This window comes from Anopheles ziemanni, chromosome 3 (genome assembly GCF_943734765.1).
Source record: "Anopheles ziemanni chromosome 3, idAnoZiCoDA_A2_x.2, whole genome shotgun sequence".
NCBI classification, from domain to species: Eukaryota; Metazoa; Arthropoda; class Insecta; order Diptera; family Culicidae; genus Anopheles; species Anopheles ziemanni.
This window is the reverse complement of record NC_080706.1, coordinates 364660-376530: the sequence shown is the minus strand read 5'-3', so window position 1 is coordinate 376530 and position 11871 is coordinate 364660. Positions and strand designations below refer to the sequence as shown.

Sequence of the window (11871 nt, the reverse complement as noted above, 5' to 3'; positions counted from 1 at the left end):
GATACGTGTGCGTCAAAGTTTATCTACGAAGGATATCGTGATGTTATCTACACATGCACATGTGTAAAGGTAATTAATCCTGCAGCGGGAATCAAATTAAATCATCTTTTAATTAAAACTGAAGCGATCACTGTTAAATGTGATGTGTGGCAGAATAATCAAATTGATATACATCCATGCGGAATGTAAAGAAGGAATAAAACTACTAAATGATATCAAGGTTAGTTTTCAGTACTCGAACACATGGCAAGTGATTATAGCTTGCTGGCAATGGACGGCGTAAGGCGGTTCGTTCAGTTTTACCAAAGTCATCAGGACATCTACGACGTGATAAATATACATATCGCTGCTTTGAAGTTGTTTGGAGAGCTTTTCATATGCCTTGACCAAAGGACAGGGGAATTTTACGTCGCGTGGCGAAGTTTTGTCACCTTTGTGATTCAGATTATTACCTTAATATCGCTTGCTGTAGGCGGCAACCTGCTTCAGATGTTCTTGAGTGAAAATGATGATGATACTTACTTGCACCACGGAATGAGCTTCCTTATTACGGTTACCGGTGCTGGTGCAATCACGGTGTCCATAAGCAATGCCATGAATGGTAAACTAATATGGGGCATTTTAAAATGTTTTGAACGTTTCGACAACCGCATGATGACGTATGGTGCACTCGTGGATCATTGGAAACAGAAGCGACAAATTCTCCGAGGAACCTTAATAGGATCTATGCTTGTACTCATTTGCACCAGTGCTTTTGTAGCGGCGATACTTTCCAACTACTCAAATCCAATACTACAAGTCGCCACCGTGGTTCAGATGACAATTTTTGTGATTGTACTCATCTCCAGTCTATGTCAAATGGTAGTTTTGACTTATTTAGCCACCCTGCGGTTTCGACATCTTCGGTGCTTTTTTGAGATAAACTTTCTTGCCTGGAAGTCGCCGCTTTTCTTAAACGAGATCATGATGGGCAAGGTCATTCATCCTTCATCGAATATTACTTTGTTTCTTGCAATTCTGGACATGTTGGAAGATCTACAGTCGGCTGTACACCTTATCAACAAGGCTTACTTCGTCCAACTTATACTCATGTGCACATCAAACATACCCTCACCCACGTTGGCTCTCTTTGCAATGTACCGTTCAATAGTAACGTCCAACTTTGATATGCTGAATTTTATCATAATCATGTCCTTTACAAGTTTAATATACCTACTGTCATTTTTCTATCTCATCTATCTCTCTGTTGGCATCAGGCACGAGGTAACAAAATGTACAAAAGCTAGCATATATGTAATTAATTCTCTTTTTTATTTCCAAGGTTGATCAATTGATCAAGGCGTTTCATCTTCTCCTCAACACAAAGGAACTAAAATTTAAAAAGTACATTCAAAGTAGTTCTGTTTTTTTTCAATTCAAAACCCATTCCAACCTTATATTTCGGGCCAATGGATTTGAACTGGAAACTTGCATTCTCCGTAAGTATATAGTTGCTACCGAAGAAATAAAAGACTGGTTGTTGAACAGAATTCTATTTCTATACAGATCGTCGGAGCAATCGTATCTTACTTGATAATTCTAATTCAGTTTTATTCAAGTGGCTTCTAACACATTCATGAAGAGTTTATCTCAACTTTGGTTATCGTTGTAATATGATTAAATGAAACGTAAGAAAAACAAGAATAAAAGTCGCCTCATTCAAAACTGTGTTGTTTATTCATCGCTGTTCGATCGCTTCGTGCAATAGCTCCCTCTACTTCGGCGGTTGATAATAGTGTGTCGCAACGAAAGGCATCTTCACGACGCTGCTGTGGTAATGCTTATCGCGTACTTTCAGCGTTATTTCGGTCCCGGGTTTTTTATATTCCTCCCGAATGTAACCCATTGCAATGTTTTGCTGTAGGCATGGGCTGGGGCAGCCGCTGGTTATTTCGCCGACCTTCTGTTGCTCGTTGTTGTAAATTTCCACATGTTGTCGGGCTGGTGCGGCTCCCGAGTCCATCTTAAAGCCAACTCTTCGGCGAGTGACGCCGTTTTTTATCTGAGCATTGATTTTGTCGCTGCCTGGAAAATTATTCTCACTTCGACGGGTCTTGGCAACCAACCACAATAGATTAGCTTCTACTGGTGTTGTTGTCTCGTCGATGTCGTTTCCGTACAAACAGAGTCCAGCCTCTACCCTCAGGGAATCTCTCGCGCCTAATCCAGCCAGTTTGAGATTTCCATAGCTAGGGTCGAGCAATGCAGTTGCAATATCTGCAGCATTCGCAGATGGAATCGATATTTCAACACCATCTTCCCCTGTGTAGCCGCAGCGTGTTATACGACAATTGTCTACTCCTGCAATTGAATCCGTAGTGCTGTTCATGAAAAACAGTCGAGACAAGTCCTTCGTGCACAATTTTTGCAGAGTCGCTACAGCGCTAGGTCCTTGAACAGCGAGTAAAGACTGGTCATCGGAGGATAAGAATTCGACCGACACGTCCATTCCTTTCGCCTTGCACGAGGATACCGCGTCACTAATGTTCGCCATGTCTACCTCTTTCCGCGAGGCATTTGATACCACATACAGCACATCATCAGCCACACGGTTCACGATCAGATCGTCTATAATTCCTCCGGAACTGTTGGTAAAAACCGTAAGCGTTCCACTTCCATTGCGCAATCCTTTGACGTCCGCAGTGCAGATAGTCTCAAAGCATCGGATGACGTCTTTTCCTGTAACGAAAAGATTGGAAATTGTATTTGTTTGAAGAATGTTTTACTTTGTGACAGATTACGTACCTCTCAGGTAGGTTTGCAGCATGTGTGAAACGTCAAAGATCGATCCGATCTCGCGTGTGTACAGATGTGACTTAATAATGCTCTGGTCATTATATTGCACCGGCAACAAATATCCAGCGAAATCGACTAACTTTCCCCCATGTTTTTGATGAAACTCGTAGAGAGCCGTCTTACTCGTTGTTTTATTGGACGAAAACGCTCGTGATAATGGTGCGACCAAAGACGGTACTCCGTTGCGTGCCGTTCGCAACACTTGCCGAGAAATAAGGCCTTGCATCCTTACACGCCCAAAATAAGATCGGAGTATTGGCTTAATTAACAAAAGAACGTTTCACTTTCACTTCTCACTCACAAATAAACAGCACAATCGACCGTTAAGCACGGAGCGGAGCCTTAGCAATCGTTTCCCAAAGGTACTATCAGTTCGTATGATGGCAAAGGTCACACAAAAATATACTCGCTAGTGCGGGCATAGCAGATAGAAGTCCGAGAGTGAAGATTCAAAACACAAACATTTCCAAGCACCGAAGCAAAATACGAGCATCACCGTTATCACTATGGAACGATTCTGATGGGACACTTGTATTTTCTTGGTGATCGCAAGTCCGTCGGGCAAGACAAATGATTCGATGGATTGATAAGCGAATGAAGTCACTTTTGACACGATGAATCGATGACATTTTACGAAGGCGAACGAAACGATGAAAACAGGGTGTATATTATGTATAGTACAATACACTAAAAGGCATCGTTTGACGTACGCGAACACCCATTTAACTTTTTCGCTCAACTGCGAAGAGAGAAAACTGCGGCTTGCTAGCCGTTGCTGACAGTCACATCGGTTTGAGCGAAAAAGTTAAATGGGTGTTCGCGTACGTCAAACGATGCCTTTTCAGTGTATTTGTAAAATTAATAAAGATAAAAATTATTATTTCACATGAGCATTTCATGAGTTTGCAGTAGAAAACTTGTCTTGAAATTAACTGAAGACGATTGCCAGATTAAAACACTTAACTACGTCTTAATTTGTTTTAAATGTCACACAAATACTGTTTTATTAATCTCAAAATAAACATGCAAATAAAATCTTCTTATTTTTTATGTTATTGTTGAGGAAAATTACCTGATTTTCAAACAAATTAATGATTGTTTCTAGTGTGCCTTACAATTTTCAATGGATATATTAAATAAACGTGGTCAATAGGGAAATACGACCAATTTTATGCTTGAAGGGTTGATCAACATTAACGTTGATTGACTCGTGTTACTCTTCCGCCGTATTTCATTTGTCTCTTTTCTGAAGGCTGATTGGTTCATGCGATGCTTGTAATTGACTATCCATACGAACAATGAATTAGTTTTCATTATGGCGTCGATGTTGGAACAGCCCCGTCATGTCTACGATGTCCTTCGTCCAGTACTTATCCTCTCGAAAGTGTTTGGATTCAATGTGTTTGAGCTACAAGGCGAGCCACCTTACGTACAGATGAAAGTCACTCGAGCGAACTATGCATCCTTGCTGTTCAATTTCGTCGGCAACAGCTTTTGCGTATTTTTGAATACTAAGAATAGGCAGCTATCCAAACTGACTGGATCAGCAGTAATGAATAGTGGATTAAGTTTTTTATTTCCGTTTGGAGCAATCGTTTTCAATGTGCTAGCAGTGGACAGTTTTTTCCGACGCAGAACCACGTGCGCAATCATTGCTGAGTTTTTTGAGTTCGACCGATCACTACAACGCAAGAATTACCAAGTAGCACACAAGGACCATCTACGTGTGCTCTCTTCAAGTCTTATTGTCTCTGTGCTTATGATTGTTGTGGGAACGCTATATTCTCTTTTAATGGCTTTGATTTCGTCATTTTCCTTGCAAAATCATGTTATAAATGCGTTCTCATACTTTTACACTGGCGTTCAGTTTTTAATAATAAATTTCCAATTTATCTGTGCTGCTCGACTTGTTTCCTTTCGTCTGAATGACATTGACCGTTGTCTCAAAAGACATTGGAAAAGGGGCCAGTGGTGTATTGAACAAAACAATCGTTGGGGAAGAAAATTAGAACCGATGGACGTTGTTGAGGAGCTGGCTGGTGATGTTGCCGCACTCGTACGCATTGTGGAACGTGTAAACCGTGTGTATGCAAATCAAATCCTCGGTTGCATTGTTGGCTTGAGCATGTTCGGTATTTTTGTTATCTATGCTGCTGCATACAGTTATTACACCGGAACGGTAGAAGAAAAACGCTTAACAACGATACTGGTGGCAACATCCTCGTTTTATGTTATCGTGACTACGTATGTCTTCAGGTCAGGAGTGGCCGTAGCAAACGGTAACAAAGCCATAATTCAAACTTTAAACAAGGCGATTTTATCAATAAAAGACAGGATTTTAAAGACAAAACTGCTCTGCTTTTCTCAACAATTGCTCCATCGAGCTCCAAGGTTGCAGAGTTTGTTCTGCGAGTTCAACGTGAAAACAATATTTAGTGTAAGTTGCTAGTTAAAGTCTTGGAATTTCTGTCTTCTAATATTGCAACTTATTTATAGATATGTGGATTTATCGTTACCTATCTGATTATACTGGTACAGTTTGATGAAACCTCGCACGGTTCATTTACAGGAATAAAGGCTCAATAGCTATATCCAAAACATCGCCATGAACCACTTCTACTGTGTGCAGCTATGTTCCTGATGATGTGCACCCTCCGCTTAATTATGTAACCGTAATTAAATAAATTGAATCGTAAACGATGAGATTAATTGCATGAATCAAGTTGTAAATGAGTGTGCTACAATTTATTCCAAATAATCCAAAATGTTTCCCTTTAGGTCTTTTCGAGGGCAGCTGCCCTGCAGCCATTTTATTTGTATCCCATTAATTAATAGCACCGTGTGCGTATGTTGGCGGAAACCTGTACGTTTCATTAATTGATAAATAAAAATCTTCATTTCATATATTCGCCATGGAAGAGGAAATCATTCATCGTACTGCATACCTTTATCAGTTGATATTCAAATAAACAACAGTATCATTTATGTGCGAATTAAATTTTAATGGCGTACAGCTGTTATGCAGAGTGTTATCGCCTTTCTTCAATTTTCAATGTAAACTGAATCATGTAATTAATGCTTCATGACGAAACAGTAGAAGCATGGTGGATAAAACTTTGTGTGTTTTATTATTAAGACTTTTCCTGTGTATATAACTGAACCAATATTCCATTTATTATGACCTTCTATCAGTATAAACATCAACTTGATGAAAACATCATATTTAGAGGAGCAATCGCAGATTTGGGTACTATTTGGAATCAAATTGTATTAATATGATTAAGTAAGTTGCCGACTCGCTGCATGCCTGAAATAAATTGAAAAACGTTAACTATACCTTAATCACAATAAATTTTCATTCTCTTACTTTAACAAACAAAGCCCAATCAACGTCAAAGAATCGAAAATCGATGTGAGGTACACGATGGCCCATCTGCTCCGATAAACGCTGAAGACGATCCTCGACTTCAACCGAGGTGGTTTTGTTGATCATACGGTGTATTAGCTTCCACGTAATAACACTACATTTTTTCATTTCACCTGCCAAACCGATGCTTACTATTGATAATAAAGAGTAGCAAACCGTGCCGGTCAAGATAAACAGCGAGTCTTTAAACTCATCTGGATCATGATGGTAGAAACACACCCTAATAAAAGCAAACGTGGCTAAAATCTGCGATATGCAAATATGAACCATAATGAAAACGACCTGCAATTAAACATATAAAGGTGCGTTGTAAATACGCTGAATCATCTACTTGAACGAACAATGAATCATTCTACCGGCATTGCGAAACAAGTGGAAAGGTTGTTAGTCACGTCGCATAGTTTATCATGTAATTTGCTTAACATTTGAATCGTTTGCAGTGTTTCTGTTTTGGTAGAATCCATGTTTTCGATATTTAACATCCTTCTGGAATGCATATATAATGTTACATTAAACCTTTGCAAAGTCAAAAGTATATCTAATAATACATTACCTCAAAATATGATTGATGTCTTTCACACGAGATAGCACGAAATAGAGCAATAGATTGAACATAGTATAGAAGAGTAAACCACCCGACCAAGAGTACGCGATAAATGTGTTCACCTCAAAGTTGTTCATCCAAAATTCATAACCACGCATCGTAATCAAAATAATAAATGGAACAACGCAGCAAATTGTCGCACAAATGGATGTAAGTAGATGGTAAAACTGGAAATTTTGATGGTAATTGTATGATGCAATCTTTTGTTCATTTCAAAGGGAAGAAAGATACAAAGATTGTAATGAAATGTGATCATATTCCCGAAAAGGACATGCTCGCAATGCTCAGTGATACCTACTTTAAGGTCAAAAAAATCTAAATCCAATGATATTTGTGTAATCAAAGAACGTCGATAGAGAAACAGCCACGGTATGAACAAAAGTGAAAAGAATGGAATTTTGAGAAGCAAATCCAAACCTTTGGCTACAAGAGGCGAACTGGATACAAAAATTAGGTTCCATGAATCCGTGATTAAAGTGAGACGAATAAAGTAAAGTTTAGCAGCTGTTAGGCATAATAAAGCAATCATTTGTATAGGGTTAATGATATCCCTGCGACTCTTTTCCAGCGATAGAACATGAGTCCCAAAAAATTTAGCACATATCCAAATTGGAGAAAAAGACTGAATATGATCTTGTACTGGCAACCACCAGGAATAGAAGAGCATGATGACTGTGCACGACCGAAACTAACCAACACAAAAAGAATACTGATGTGTTTGGAGATATTTTAGTTATTTCCTGCAGTCGAGCGGATCGAACTTTATTGGGGAAATAAAAGAAGTAATTAAAGTATCATTAACAACCGTTAGCATTTGCTATCCCAACATATATTCGGGTGTGGTTAGATGAACGAGAAGCAGTCTAAACATGTATTTGAACCGAAAGTTAGTAGGCAGTTCTCGATCGCAGCCTCGTCACATTTTCGACGTGTTGGAATATAATGAAGCGATCTGCAGTTTTGTTGGCGTTACCATTTACAGATTTTACGGCGACCCAGTCAACGGTGTAGTGAAACTAAGTGCAGCAAAAGTGATCAATTTTATGCTGATGAATTTGCTACTCATGGTGGTTGCGGCCATCCATGCTACTATTCCATACGACGTCATGAACAACGGATCGCTGATTGTCACCTACGGGATCCGAGCTCTTCTGGTTGGAGGTGCGTTTGGTATATCTGCGGTGACAATAGTGCATGCTTGGAATTGGCGAAAGATAGTGGATCTCCTTCAAAAACTACATCAGCTTGACCTTAAGGTGCACAATATAATCTCCTGTACAATCCTAGAAATTTAATGATTTGTTGTAGTTTCAGCTTATGAAACATCCAATGGATCTTGCGGAGCAAAAAGCAACGCTGCTAAAGGGCACATTTTGTACCGTTGTGGTACACTTCGCCGTCGTTATTGGCTATAACGTGAATACAATTTTGTACATTGAGGAACGCTTCACATCCTGGAGGATGGTATTCGGCGAACTGTACTTCAACCTAATCTACCTCACAATCACCTGTCTTTTTCTGTCACTTTCGTATCTAATTTCACTCAGATTTGTACACTTAAATTCGATTTTAAGTTTACATTTTGATACCTCCAACAATGAAATGACACATTTGAAGCCATTCAACCAACATCTAGTTCAACCCGGACGCGATAAACGACGGTTAATACAAAAACTGGCCTATGTACATTATCACTTGAATGAGATAACGGACTGCATGAATAGCGAATACGGAGATGTTTTTCTCATAAACATACTAGTGACGATGCAATTTAGTGCATTCAATATTTTTGCACTACTCAAAACCTTCTTCAGCAACGATTCTCGGACAATGTTTACTTTCTTCAATCTAGCAGGTAGTATGTTGTACACAATTATGTATCTATTCATTATGAGCAGATCGCGAATGATTGCACGACAGGTAAGGCTCGTTTTTATATTTGAAAGGCTACTAGTAAGTGATAACAGATGAACTCTTTTCCAGAGCAAGATCACTGGAACACTGCTTCACAAAGCAATGAACAATGAATCAAATCCGGAGCTCGTGCGTTGCATGGTGGTTTTTTCCCGTCAGATTCGTTACCGGACTGCTGTTCTGAGTTCTAAGCAAGTCGCTATTGATTGGCCATTTATTTTCGAGGCAAGTTAATTACATTTTTTAGTGTTATTAAACCTTTATTCTTATATCCCTCTTTTTAACAGTCCATAGTAGTATTGGCGTCTTACTTGGTCATACTTCTGCAGTTTGATGCGACCATGAAGATGAAGTAATTGCGTCCATATTTCATTCGTATCGGTCGAAACAGCTCTTATCATATATCCCAGCTTTATTTAATGTCTAAGTTATCCGATAACGTGAATAAATAATTGTGTATGCTATAAACATTTCTATTAGTACTCACGAGGGACTTTTTAGGTGCCCTTTTGTTAGTTCGTGCATTAGTGAGAATGTTTTGGTTCGAAGTAGGCTCAATTTTCGATTCGATCCGGCCGGTTTATCGCGCCGGTAGGTTGATTGGAATTTTTCTCAATACTATTGACTTCCAACAGCATGTTCTTGTGCGTACAATTCAGGACCAAATAGTTATGATCTTGGGAGTGTTGTTAGATGTGTACGCGTTATCATTATCGGTTGGACGTGCCTACATTTTTTCCGACTCCATTCTTCTCAACGTGGGAATCTATTGCTCAGTGTTGCTGGGATTCATCATTTCCCTTGCTATTCCCCTGTGCAATAGGATGTATGCGCAACGCATGTTTGAGATATTCAAGACTCTAGCTCATGTAGACACTGTGCTGGTGGAGCATGGGTGTCGTTTAAACCATCAACTGAATCACTTTCTTTGCTGCATCTACTTGACGGCACCGATTTTCATTAACTTTATCATGTTGTTTGTAACATTTGCTATCGCTCGTGATGCCGCATCACAATCGCTTACCTATCCGGAAATATTGATTTTCATGCGATCTTCGTTAGTGTTTACTATCTTTGGTTCCTACGTTTGTTTGACCTTAACATCGATCCTGTTACGGTTCCGAGCATTGAATGAGGTGTTCAGGTGCGGATTAATGGTGAATATAATATGACATTAACAAGGAGCATAACTGAAGCTTATTTTTTGTAGCATTAAGTTTTCAACATCACTCTCGAGCAGGACAGTATCAAAAAAAAACGAAGCAACAACAGTGATCATATCTTCATTGAAATGTTTTGGGGAGCTTCATGAACAATTGAGCGAGTGCCTTCTGGTTTTCAATAATTGTTTCGCACTACAGATTCTCTGCATGATGGCATCTGCATTTGGGTATACATTATTTTCTATTTTTGGCATAATCCACGCCTTTTCACAACCGAACAAGGATGAATCGCATCAGGTCGCTATGAACAATATGGTTTTTGGATGCATTTATTTGGTATTTATCATTCAGGTAGTGATTACAGGCAGCCTTACAACAACCCAGGTATGAATGCGCACAGTAGTAATGCAGAAAGAAAATCTAATCCCGCCTGTTTTGCGACCAGGTTAGAAAAACGGCTGTGATGGTCCATAAAGTGTTTTGTTATGGAATCTATGATCAAGCTGTGGTTAGACAGTTAACCATTTTATCGACACAATTCGAACACAATTCACCAAAAGCGTCAATATTGTTATTCAATTTCGAGTGGTCTTACTTAGTTTCGGTAAGTACACGCGTTGTACAAGAAGTTTACGACATTTTAAAGAATTTATTTTATTTCAGGTAATATCTACGTTATTTATGCATGTCGTTATACTCGTGCAATTTGATCTATCTACTATTGCCAGTAATGTTTCAACAAAATGATTTATACCGATACGTGTAAGAATTTCATGCAGCGGAAAATAAACACTTTCAAGTTATAAAAGTTCTTGTCATGCATCACACTGACATCTGAATTCTTCAATAATTGAGACTTTTGATGATATGGCATGATGTAATGGAGTGGAATAGAATTTCCCATTACTAAGAGACATTTATCAACATTTAAGATCGGAAGGTCCCTGATGCATTACACGATAAGCCTGAAGATGGATGCCAGCACTGGGCGAGGCATCCATCATTTAGTAGTTCATCAAAACATTAGTTCCGTTGTATGCATCGGCCGATGGATGGATGGTTGGAGGCGAGTATCTTTCAGGCACAATTACGTGTGTGTCAGTGTACAGCAGGAGTGGCAAAGTTCGGCCCACCGTCTGAATTTATTCGGCACATAAGAGTATTTTTGTTAAACTTAAAAAAGCATTTCAATCCTGGTCGTCCAGGTATGAGGTTATCCTATGCATGTACCCTAAAACCAATACTAAATTGGATAAGTTAAACTTCCTCGTACAGTTTCCTTCTATATTTTGTATATTTTTGGATATTGTTGGGGCTAACTAATCGTTGTTTTAAAATATCCCAGACACCGATTTACTTCATATTTACTTTACATTTTAGAAAATATATGAACCTTATTAGTGTAGTGCTTAATGAATCGTTTGACGAGATTCATTCGTATGAATCTTTCACTTAAGATTCATTCGTCTGAATCTTTCACCTAAGATTCATTCAGATGGATTCATGAATCTTTGCGGATTCGAATCTTCAAAGCTTAATGAATCTTTCGAAACGTTAATGAATCTTCAAGAACCTCTTATGGATCTATCACGAATTCCAACGATTCTTTCATTGACGTGGACCATGCGACAAAAACAAGAGGGTTCCTCTACCCATTTTTGGCTGATGACATTGCAACAGTTGGTGTGTCTCTAAACAACTCTAAACCCTATTAAAAAATTGTGTTATATCGTATTATCACATTTTAAGCTTCAAGTCCGTGGTTTCGAATCGTTTTTTATCAGTCGGCCGTTTTCGTGAAACATGTACCGACCCCTGGTGTAGTGTATCTGTGCACACATCAGAGTGCCTTATGCCTCAAGAATGTGAATCGCCAACGGGTGTATGCCATTCCAAGCCCTAAAGATAACGATGAATCCAAGCCGTGA

At 39.0% G+C, this 11871-nt stretch overlaps 3 protein-coding genes and 1 pseudogene across 3 annotated transcripts; 2 read left to right on the top strand and 2 right to left on the bottom strand.

Annotated features, from left to right (window-relative positions):
• Positions 1 to 1554: 1554 nt before the first annotated feature.
• LOC131286718 (aminomethyltransferase, mitochondrial) lies at positions 1555 to 3380 on the bottom strand. The gene is made up of 2 exons (XM_058315708.1): positions 2785 to 3380; positions 1555 to 2718 (listed from the first exon to the last, which is right to left on the bottom strand). Exons 1-2 carry the CDS (start codon positions 3059 to 3061, stop codon positions 1754 to 1756), a joined length of 1242 nt encoding a protein of 413 aa, XP_058171691.1. The 5' UTR covers positions 3062 to 3380; the 3' UTR covers positions 1555 to 1753.
• Positions 3381 to 4150: 770 nt separating this feature from the next.
• Positions 4151 to 5421, top strand: LOC131288934 (uncharacterized). The gene is made up of 2 exons (XM_058318116.1): positions 4151 to 5272; positions 5332 to 5421. Exons 1-2 carry the CDS (start codon positions 4151 to 4153, stop codon positions 5419 to 5421), a joined length of 1212 nt encoding a protein of 403 aa, XP_058174099.1.
• A 664-nt stretch (positions 5422 to 6085) lies between these two features.
• LOC131288933 (uncharacterized) lies at positions 6086 to 7395 on the bottom strand. Its single transcript, XM_058318115.1, has 5 exons — positions 7165 to 7395; positions 6816 to 7066; positions 6619 to 6748; positions 6203 to 6544; positions 6086 to 6142 (listed from the first exon to the last, which is right to left on the bottom strand). Exons 1-5 carry the CDS (start codon positions 7393 to 7395, stop codon positions 6086 to 6088), a joined length of 1011 nt encoding a protein of 336 aa, XP_058174098.1.
• Positions 7396 to 9313: 1918 nt separating this feature from the next.
• On the top strand, positions 9314 to 11871 carry LOC131288926 (uncharacterized; annotated as a pseudogene).

What these genes read in the sequence shown, in the direction of transcription:
- LOC131286718 (XM_058315708.1), bottom strand. Translation starts at nt 3,061, where the DNA reads ATGCAAGGCCTTATTTCTCGGCAAGTGTTGCGAACGGCACGCAACGGA. An exon ending in GCTGCAAACCTACCTGAGAG is followed by an intron (nt 2,719 to 2,784) that starts GTACGTAATCTG and finishes TTTTCGTTACAG; the next exon opens with GAAAAGACGTCATCCGATGC.
- LOC131288934 (XM_058318116.1), top strand. Translation starts at nt 4,151, where the DNA reads ATGGCGTCGATGTTGGAACAGCCCCGTCATGTCTACGATGTCCTTCGT. An exon ending in ACGTGAAAACAATATTTAGT is followed by an intron (nt 5,273 to 5,331) that starts GTAAGTTGCTAG and finishes ACTTATTTATAG; the next exon opens with ATATGTGGATTTATCGTTAC.
- LOC131288933 (XM_058318115.1), bottom strand. Translation starts at nt 7,395, where the DNA reads ATGATTGCTTTATTATGCCTAACAGCTGCTAAACTTTACTTTATTCGT. An exon ending in TAGATTTTTTTGACCTTAAA is followed by an intron (nt 7,067 to 7,164) that starts GTAGGTATCACT and finishes AATGAACAAAAG; the next exon opens with ATTGCATCATACAATTACCA. An exon ending in CCACTTGTTTCGCAATGCCG is followed by an intron (nt 6,545 to 6,618) that starts GTAGAATGATTC and finishes GTTTAATTGCAG; the next exon opens with GTCGTTTTCATTATGGTTCA.